Source organism: Mytilus trossulus, chromosome 13, assembly GCF_036588685.1.
Source record: "Mytilus trossulus isolate FHL-02 chromosome 13, PNRI_Mtr1.1.1.hap1, whole genome shotgun sequence".
Classification (NCBI taxonomy): Eukaryota; Metazoa; Mollusca; class Bivalvia; order Mytilida; family Mytilidae; genus Mytilus; species Mytilus trossulus.
Genome location: NC_086385.1, coordinates 35,190,009 through 35,200,681, shown reverse-complemented (window position 1 = coordinate 35,200,681; position 10,673 = coordinate 35,190,009). Strand labels below are relative to the sequence as shown.

General features: G+C 32.4%; 1 protein-coding gene across 1 annotated transcript; it reads right to left on the bottom strand.

Annotated features, from left to right (window-relative positions):
* Window positions 1–1,201: 1,201 nt before the first annotated feature.
* Window positions 1,202–10,334, bottom strand: LOC134695238 (uncharacterized). Its single transcript, XM_063556455.1, has 6 exons — window positions 10,174–10,334; window positions 6,742–6,906; window positions 5,362–5,481; window positions 4,286–4,418; window positions 3,097–3,296; window positions 1,202–1,929 (listed from the first exon to the last, which is right to left on the bottom strand). Exons 1-6 carry the CDS (start codon window positions 10,276–10,278, stop codon window positions 1,666–1,668), a joined length of 987 nt encoding a protein of 328 aa, XP_063412525.1. The 5' UTR covers window positions 10,279–10,334; the 3' UTR covers window positions 1,202–1,665.
* Window positions 10,335–10,673: the final 339 nt, after the last annotated feature.

Here is a 10,673-nt window from a genome sequence, read left to right as displayed (position 1 = left end):
AGAATTTTTTGTTTGAATCAGAATGATTCTTTACAAAGTATGATTTATCCCTCCCTAAGACAAGATACTTGTATCTACGTTGGCCATTCTTTTTTATGAAGCAAATTAATACCAACTCTTTTAATTTGTCTTTTAGTTTGGAATGTGGAATACTTGTGTAAAGATTAGAAAAGTCAAATGTTTTAATACTGTTACAAGATGAAAGAGAGTTAGAGGAAAAGGAATTTTTAAGTATCCACATTTGATTCACGCCACCTCTAGAATTGGTAAGTGATGACATGTGACGCCATTATTTTTGTACCATACCATTTCGTTAATAGTTATAAAAGGTACCAGGATTATAATTTAATACGCCAGACGCGCGTTTCGTCTACATAAGACTCATCAGTGACGTTCAGATCAAAATATTTATAAAGCCAAACAAGTACAAAGTTGAAGAGCATTGACGATCCAAAATTCCAAAATGGTGTGCCAAATACGGCTAAGGTTATCTACTCCTGTGACAAAAATCCTTAGTTTTTCGAAATATTCCAAAGTTTTAAATTCAATAAATTTATAAATTGAACATATAATTGATATTCATGTCAACACCGAAGTGCTGACTACTGGGTAGACCCTTGGATCCGCCAGCAGTGGTATAGTTAAACAAGACAATCATCGCAAGATACACTCAACATAGTGATTCAGAGTTACTTTTATGTTTACAAGGATGGGGGAAAATGTTTCCATCGGGAAGTTTTAATTGTTTTGTGTTTCTGTCAACACGGTTCATTTTCTCCTTTGGAATTATATATGAGACACAAAAAGAGAGATGAAGATGGTATTAAAGGCAACCTTAAGACCTTCCAACAACAAAAAAACCTCATACTGTATAGTCGGCTATAACAGGCCCCTACATGAAAAATGTGCAACAATTAAAACGTGAAAATGTCTAAATAAGTAACTAAACAATTTACAAAAACAAAACCTACAGACATAAACATAAAACCATAAAACTACAAGATTCTGACTGTTGACACGCATATACAGAATATGGCGGGTTTGAACGCGTTAATGAGTGCTTAATCATGTCCATTACCCTAAACAATTGTGTAAAAGCAAAACACAAATAAAACTGTCAAATTCAATACCAAATGGCTGAATTCATAAGATCTGTACAAGAGCCGAAAACCAAATTAAACAAGAGTAGAAACAAAAACAATTCATATTAACAACACACAAGTAAGCATTTACAATGCCAAGATTATGTGACTACACTTTTATTCATTTCTTAACCGGGATTCTTTTTTATGTATCAACTACTGTAAGTTTAGAAATTATTCCGCGAGGTTTTTTATAATGCAAATAATGTGACCTTATGAATATTACAATAAATAATTTGCATTTCTATATACGATACATAATGGTCAGATCATATGGTTTTTTTTCACGTCCTATGAGTTAGTACCATGCATGTTTTAGCAATGCAAAGTGTGACGTCATGGACAATGCATTAAAAATGACACGAAAACCCATGATAGCGGTATGTAAATTGCAATAAAACGTAATAATTATTCTCTGACTATGGTTAATTCGACACAATTTGCAATAATAAATGCACGCAATATTTCTGAATTTACAGCATTTTATAGTTTCCAACATTGGTGAGAGCAGGTCTTCAATTTTTTAGCCCAAGTTTCCGGCAATTCTCTGCTGGTAATCAACAGTCAGATGGAGTTTATCTAATCCACGAATCGTCCTCAGGTAATCAAAGCTGTTTTTCTTATCTTGCTGAGTAATATTTAAACTCGAGAATACTTGTTTCAGTCCCTCTGACCTGGCCGTCTCCAGTAAAGCCGTATAATTAGCTCGAGCAATTGATTGTACCAATGCTGCTTGTGCTGTGGCATTCTGGTTTATTTCTTTGGCTTCATTTTCTATTTCTGCAACCTACAAAAGAGATATACATTGTTATGGTATTTGGGTTAATTACGTATTACATGTTAAAATTGTCATTTATTTTTATATTTCGCGGTAATTAACTCCATCCTAAACCAACAGAAATAACCCTCACTTTAAATTTTCTAGATGTCAATTAGTAGATAAGATTGCCTTGACTGTTTTCGTATCGTACTTTATTTGAGGTTTAACATAAAAGCATTTACATAGATCCATAAATACAGAATATGCATCAACAAAATACTTTGGATTCATTATTATTCGTCGGATCACAATTTTCATGTATTTCATTGGTACATGTGAACCACTACTGTAAATGATCTACGAACTGCAAATTTTTTATAAGGTTGTAAGAAGACTTAAATAATACATAAAAATAAATCCACCAAAAAGCAGGTTCTCATCATTCCATGGAACTAGGTACCCACGAAAATTATTGACTTCACAGTGTCCAGTTTATATAAGAAAATTACTGACGGCTCGTTGAGAAATAATGCAATCTTCTTAGAACTCTTTAGAATTTTTTTCATTTCTATACAAATTAAATTCAATATTCAAAATAAGGACCTCATAACTAGTAGACGACATTCATTTTACTGTAAGTTTGTCAGCTAACCACAAGTCATTTGAAATCCCCAAAAATTATGATGTTATTTATAAATGGTTAAAAAATCTCATTATATATACTAGACTTATACTTTTGATCTCCAGACCCGCGTTTCGTCAAAAGACCAAAAAGCACAATGTTTTGCAGTTCATAACAGAGTAAACCATTTTAAAGTTAAAACAGCATGTGTGACTGTGCGCAATCAGTCAGAACAAATTTTGTTCAAGCATTCAGTAATTGTATTTCATGTAGAACTACGAATAGCTGTGACATTGTGTATGACTTCAGTGTCAATTCAATCATACTCCAATGGGGAAAAGTTATGATGCTTCCTGATTGACATGTTTACTGTTAACCAACTTGGTTTAAAGTTTTACTGTATTTGCATGATGTAGTATAATAGTATTACGATAGTAAGGAAAAATCCAAGTAATCTTTGCGACGATTTATATTCGCGATATTTTTCTACTCGCGAAAATCGCGAAAATAAATCGCTCGCAAAAAATAAATTGGTTTACAGTATATTTCATTGTGTATGAAATTGATTTCACCTTTTGATTCGTTTCTTTCCTCACGATTACAGCTTTCTGTTTTAACTTCTCCTCGTCATTTTGTTCCTTTAGAGTAGATGCCCGTATAAACTGGTTTTCAACTTCGGAAGGAATCTTAATTTTCCCCAACTGGAAATATTTAACTTCAACATTGAGGCCTCTCTGAGATCGTGAACAAACTGTCACACAATTTGTACATACTGAAATAAAAATAATAATATGTTGTGAAAGAGAGGCGAAAGATGCTTTTTGACATTTAATGTCCCTTCATTCTCAGCAACTGGAATTATTCATCTTCAACATTCAGACCACTGTTTAATCGTGAACAGACTGTCAAACCATTTGTACATACATTGTACTGAAATAAAATTAATATAAGTTTGTAAAAGATAGGCGAAAGATGCTAAAGGGACATTTAAAGTCCCGGGTTTTTTTTATTTCAATAGCCTGGAAATATTTAACTTCAACATTTAGTCCTCTGTATGATTTTGGACAAACTGTCCAACCATTTTTACATACTGAAATAAACATAATATCATATATAAAAAGTAAAATGACAATAACACCGATTTCCGATGACAATTCTAAACGAAGGGTCTCTAAGCAAATGATAAAATCAAAAACTCAAAAACATCAAACAAATGGATAACAACTGTCCGGACTTGGCACAGGCATTTCTTTATGTTTAAAGGAAATTCGAGAGATGCCAAGGGGACAATTAAACACATTAGTCGAACATAATCTGTCAACAACATGGCTTTAAACGGAAAGAAATGAAAAGACAAAAACTACAACATAGAAAACTAAACATTTAACACTACACCCAAACTGAGTGTGGTCTCGATGTCTGCAGAACAGGAAGTAGGTCCTTCTCCAAATATTGAACCAATTTAAATAAATGAAGCATGTAGATATACCCCTTGTTTAAAAAAACGTAATACTCGTCTCCTGAATATTCATGTTATGTTTGCCAGTAGACGTTAAGCAACCAACAATGAAACAATATAATTGGAATACTTTGCTGAAAGAAAGAAAATCAACGAAATCTTAGTATGACCATTGTTCTGAAGAAAAAAAATTCTTTCGCGATTTATCTACCGAAATTCTCAAACCGAATAGAAAGGATCTAGAAATGTTGTGCACATGCATTATTATTACCACGCTTAGTCATATCTGATTATATACTTACATGGGTTGTTTCGGTCACAATAACTGTTACAGCATGTACCTCCTAGTCTCTCCCGGACAGATTTCCATACTGTTTGTTCAATTTCTGACCTGTTGTTAATCAATTCTCTAACATTGTATACCGTTATTGCACCCTACAAAATAGCAAACATGATATTATATAACAGGAATTCGTGATATGATTACCAATGAAACAGCTATCCGACAAGGTTTAAATAGAAATTTATCTTAGCAAATATGGACAACCATAAGGCCTTCAATAATGTGATAAAACTCATATCGTATACCTTGATGGCAGAAAAATAAGAGACGCATATCTTCCTTGTCAAGTTAATTGGTGATCGTGAGAGATGCATGTTAATACCACGAGTTCTTATCACAGTGTAGACAAGTCAACTTCTATAATCAGGTAATGAGGATTTTTTTGTTACACCTTTAAACGGTAATCGCTATTTTCTGCCAAAACAAACACTTCAACAAATGGTGATTTGCAATCTTAACGAAAACTGAAAATCCCGAGAGCAGTTTTGGTTTTGTCCTCACGGAACACTATTCGTAGTCAACTTTAATCATTTTCATTTTGATCATCTACGCAAGCGAAAAGACGAAATAAACACATCTGTGATTCACAGTCATAATGGAGCTTTCGTAAATGTAGATTAGTGTTGATTCATTAGAAATTAATTACAAAAACAAAGTAATAGTTTGCAACACAAATTGCATCACATAATTATGTTCAGACGTAAAATGAAATCTTCGAACGGCAAAGCTCATGATAACAATGTGAATGATATCATTCGCCATGAAAATCTATGTCCGTTTCAGTCGTCGGAAAACTGGTGTCGTAATAGTGTGGTTCGTGTTGCTTAGTCTTTAGGTTTCTATGTTGTGTCATGTGTACTATTGTGTGTCTGTTTGTCTTTTAATTTTTAGCCATGGCGTTGTAAGTTTATTTTCGATCTATGAGTTTGACTGTCTCTTAATCAATTACATGCAGTATCATTTTTCTTGCGAATTAACAACTAAATGATGTAGCATTAATTTGTAACATCATTTCTTTTCTGGTGTATCGCCTACCTTTACTGCATCTAATGCACTAGACTTCATAACTTCTTTATAGCCTAGATCGTACGCATCATGAAGACTAACTAATTCATTCTTCCTTATAACATACTGGAAGTGAGCTGAGAACTGAACCTGTAAATTAGTTAATTAAATTATGTTATTTAAACACAAACGAAGCTTGCTGTCTGAATGGATTGGTGAATTGTCAGTTTTGATAATACGATTTCAGCACTAAGGGGTATGTATGGCGGTTACATTATTTTTTTTACTAATTGCAAAGCATCTTGAAAAACCATAGCCTTCGACAGAAACAGTAATAATATTAGTTAATGAATATAAGAATCGATCAGACATTCAATGTGCGATGATCGAATTCAAAACCTACGTGTTGACAGGCACGTGACATAGTCGTCATCTACATTTGTATAATACTGTAAAGATTCAAAAATGTATGTCAGAAGGCTGGGAAACTGTTATTGTCACTTGTCCACCGAGTCACTCAAAATCAACTGAGTAAGATCACCAACATGACCAAAAAGAAGTAATTTATAATGCGTATAGATAGATCAATCTGAAAAAGTATCGTTCGAAAGTGACATTAATTTTAATAAAAGGAAAGAGATAGATTATAAAAGACGGCTGAAATAAAAATCGGTTGAAAAGACATTTAACTTAATTGATGAATTTATAATAGATATAGGAAGATGTGGTGTGGGTGCCAATGAGACAACTCTCCATCCAAGTTACAGTTTAAAGAGTAAACCATTATAAGTTAAAGTACGGCCTTCAACACGGAGCCTTGGCTCACACCGAACAACAAGCTATAAAGGGCCCCAGAATTACTAGTGTAAAACCATTCAAACGGGAAAACCAACAGTCTAATCTATATAAACAAAACGAGAAACACGTATATATTACATAAACAAACGACAACTTCTGTACATCAGATTCCTGACTTAGGACAGGTGCAAACATTTGCAGCGGGATTAAACATTTTAATGGATCCAAACCTTCTCCCTTTTTCTGAAACAATAGCATAACATCACAACATAGAAAAACACACGATAAAATATCAATTGGCAGACTTAACTCAATCAAAAAACGTATGATTACACAATGAAGTTTTTTTTCGTATTATCATTATTTATATACAAAACTCATTGTCTCAGGCTGGTATAAGCTTAAACATGTGGTAATGTCAGTGCATGTATGTGTTTTGCTTCATTCCTTACATTATTTATGTATACAAAAGATGCATCACGCTACTTACCAAGTTAACTGAGTGATCAAGTGCACAGGACATAGAACATAGGCTAACGTAAGTGCAGCAAAATCGTAAAATAAACATAAATTTAAACTAAAAATAAACCATCTATTTCTGAAACAACTTACCTCCAATTTGTCAGAAGAAAATACTTTTGCGTTGTCTATATCAACTTCATGGAGATCTGCTGGGAAGACTTTAAATTCAAAATCTGGACCAATAAAGTATCTCCCGCCATCGTATACTTCCGTTTTATCAACGCTTCCTGTAGATTTCTGCCGTCTCAAACCATACTGGAATAGATTCAATTAATAACAAATTACCCTTCCGGAGCACCTGAAATACCTTAGTTTTATGCGGGGTTTGTGTCGCTAAGTCTTTTTTTTTTTTATCTGTGTTGTGTTTTGTGTACTGTTTCTTATCCTTTCCTTTTTTAACCATGGCATTGTTAGTTTATTTTCGAATTATGAATTTGAATGCCCCATTGGTATATTTTGTTGCTCTCTTTCTTAATTAATATTTTAACATATTACTGTATTAGGTTTTTTTTAATTATTATGATATAAGCAGATATAACCAGATAACAATACTATGCTTACCTATCTTTGTGACTTTAACAGGAACCCTGTTTTTATTGAATATTTCGTTTTGAAGTCTAGATATTCCAATATATCTAATAATGAATTTTCACACTTGTTACATAAACAGAGGCTTAAGATACCTAACTTATAATTAGACCTACCGAATTAGACTATTTTCCGGATTTGTTACCACATAAGCAACACGACGGTTGCCACATGTGGAGCAGGATCTGTTTCCCCTTCCGGAGCACCTGAGATAACCCTTAGTTTTTGGTGGGGTTCGTGTTGCTTATTCTTTAGTTTTCTATGTTGTGTCATGTGTACTATTGTTCGTTTGGTTTTGTTTTTTTTATTTTTAACCATGGCGTTGTCAGTTTATTTTCTGTCCCTCTGATATCTTTCGTCCCTCTCTTTTATAAGTAAAATCAGGAGTCGAGACTAAACTGGTAACGCCATGGCAAAATAAAAACGTAAAAAGACAAAACGAGATACAACAGAAAACGACCCACAACATAGTAAATAAATAACTGATCAATACGAGAAAAAAAAATAGGGGCGACCTCAGATAATCCGGTTGGTTAAATAGATCTTGCTCTTAAAACATTACTCACCTTTCATTGGTCTAAGGTAGACAATCCAACGATTAAAACGTCGCTTCTCCGATTTCAAATTCATTTCGTTTTATTGGTTTATGGCATACTTTGAAATGCTTCCTGATGATTCTCTATTTATACTTTAAATGCTTTCACCAAGGAGTTATGCTACATATACCTTCGAATCTCCGATACTCATCATTTATAACCTCGGACCACTTGTTATGCTTCTAAATTCTCAAATGTTTTTCTTTTATTCTCTTAGTGAATTAAATTTTCGACATACAGGGTGTCTCTGACACTGCATTTGTTTGATTATTTACAGTAATTTGGAACTCCAAGGTAAATTCAAAAAGGGAGAAGTTCATAAAGCCTGACAATAAAAATAGGCTCTACAACATTAATCATCAGCACAAAGGAAAAGCAACTGTTATATTCCTGACAACGTATATGGAATTTCCGAAGAAATATATGTTAAGTATGGTTGGAATGAGGTCGAACAACTCTTTTGTTTATATGCGTTATGTACTGTATTTATTATCGTTTGCATTTGTATCAAAATTATCATAAGATTGTACTTTGTTATAATGTTAAAACAGGTAAACTCGGGTAAAAATATTTTAAAATACACATGAGAGTCAAAAGTGATTTACTTTCTGTTATAATTCATTTTTCGCAAAATCACAAAACTTCATTTTTTTAAGTATCAAGTATTGAAATTGTATTATGTTTTAGGTCAGTACCTACAGTGTAAATCAAAAACTTCAGAATCATTTGCTTAGAAATTTATCATTATGAGTGGCCAGAGGTGAATGTTAAGGTATTGAGCTAGTTTTATCAATGAGGGTCTATATTGGACATAGGGATCGTCTCTGTATTTTTTTCAACTTTACCCAGTATTCCCTTTCTTTATATTTCAACACAACATTATTTTTTATTCTGAATTTTTTGAAAATAAATCTCTTCAGTTTGTCTAGTACTCTCTAGTCTGTAAACCACACCCTGGAACTCATCAATACATGAATACATATAATTTCTTTCATTTAATACTTTTCAGAAAACATGTTGTTGATCATATACTTGTTTGTTTCCTAAAGCATCCGATATGAAATGTAACAACGTAGAACACGTAGAAAATAAAACCTTGTTCATCTGGTTTTGTGATCATATTCGATATTTGACTATTGAAATATATATATTTTAATTTATTTATGCTTTGTTTTAAAGTATATGAATTGGTCGGAGTTTTTTTTTTTCATTTTGTAAAGTATTATCTAAGATGGTGACCCATAGTTGTTTATATCTACGTCATTAACACCTCAGTTGATAGTTATTTCATTGGAAAGCCACATCTCCTTTAAAGTTATTGTTTAAATAGAAACTTAAATAACGTGATGGGAAGTATTTAACTTCAACTTTAATTTTATATTCCACTTGATTTCAGCAAACTCTATATATATTACGTAGAAAAGGTCTAAAGCAGAAAAAAACTATTGCAGCTTTACTGCTGTAAATAAAGGCAAAAGTAGTATACCGCTGTTTGAAATTCATAAATCGATTGAGAAGGGGGGGACCGGGTTTCAAACTAAAACTATATATAACAAATATAAAAAAAAAGAACATTACAACAGAAAATAATTATAATATAACAATGGCCATTTTCCTGACTTGGTACATGACATGTTTAGAAAAAATTGTAGGTTGTTGCAAAGATATGTGCAATTTGAAAATCCTGTAAATTTTTATGTTATTAAAACAGTTATATACGGCCTGTTGGTATCTAGTGGAAAGTGATCCCATTGACAATCATATCACATCTTTTTCACTTGTAATTTAATTTAACTCTGAAGAGTAATTTTGATTCAAACAGCTCTTAAAAAACTGAACAATAAAATATCCAGTTTTTCCAGTGTCTCTATCATTTTATCACATTTATCCATTCCAGTAAAAATTGGAACTGTTCAGAAAATTTACCTTCAGTCAATTAACATCACTTCTTTTATGTGCAGACTTTTATTACAAAAACGTATTAACAGTACTTTTTCGAATCCTAACGAATAGTTTCGAGGGTCTATACAGGAAAACCCACAGTCGATATATCTGGAAACTAAATGAAAGACTGAAAACGACTTAATGTTCCATTATATAGACTTTTCGTTTTAGTTATGTCATACCGTTTATATCAATGGATACAAAATAGCCTGAACTTTCAACAACGTTTAATTAACTTAGTATGTGTTTGCTTTACGCCGTCAAGCACAAATAAAATATTCGCAGAAAGGGTTATGTAATATTAATTTAAGGTTATTGATATTATGTATCGTCCGAGTAAGCTTGATTTGTAATACTAGTATTGGAGGACCAAAAATTATCAAATAAATCTCACCTCGTAATAGTCCAAATAACCATACGATGCAATTATGAGAATGCTAATTAATCCAAGAATAGCAGCTACAGTTGATACAATAACTTTAATTACGCCCGACGACATAATTAGCTCGTGTATAGATCAAACTTTTACATTTACTTAACATTTATTTGTATCCGGTGTGTCAATAAACTACACGAAGTTGGTTATTATGATGCGTAAGTGTATAGTATTCGTTAATCTTCTGTTAATTATAAGATACATAGTTGGATGCTTATCCATGCGTTTTTTGTTGACTTTTTTACTATGTTACTATGCTTATAACTGATGTTTTCGTGATTGGAACGCCCGAACATGTACCTGCTCAGAATGATTAGAACATATTTTGAGATTACCCTTTATTGAGATTATGATACTAATCATAATGACAGTTCTTGTCCATTCGTTTTTGATACGTTTTGTTATTTGATTTTGCCATGTGATTATGGACTTTCCAAATTGATTTTCCTCTAAGTTCA

Coding starts and splice junctions, on each gene's coding strand:
- LOC134695238 (XM_063556455.1), bottom strand. CDS start 10,278: ATGTCGTCGGGCGTAATTAAAGTTATTGTATCAACTGTAGCTGCTATT. Junction 4,419..5,361: donor GTGCATTAGATGCAGTAAAG/GTAGGCGATACA, acceptor GCTATTTTGTAG/GGTGCAATAACGGTATACAA. Junction 1,930..3,096: donor GGAAAGAAACGAATCAAAAG/GTGAAATCAATT, acceptor TCTCTTTTGTAG/GTTGCAGAAATAGAAAATGA.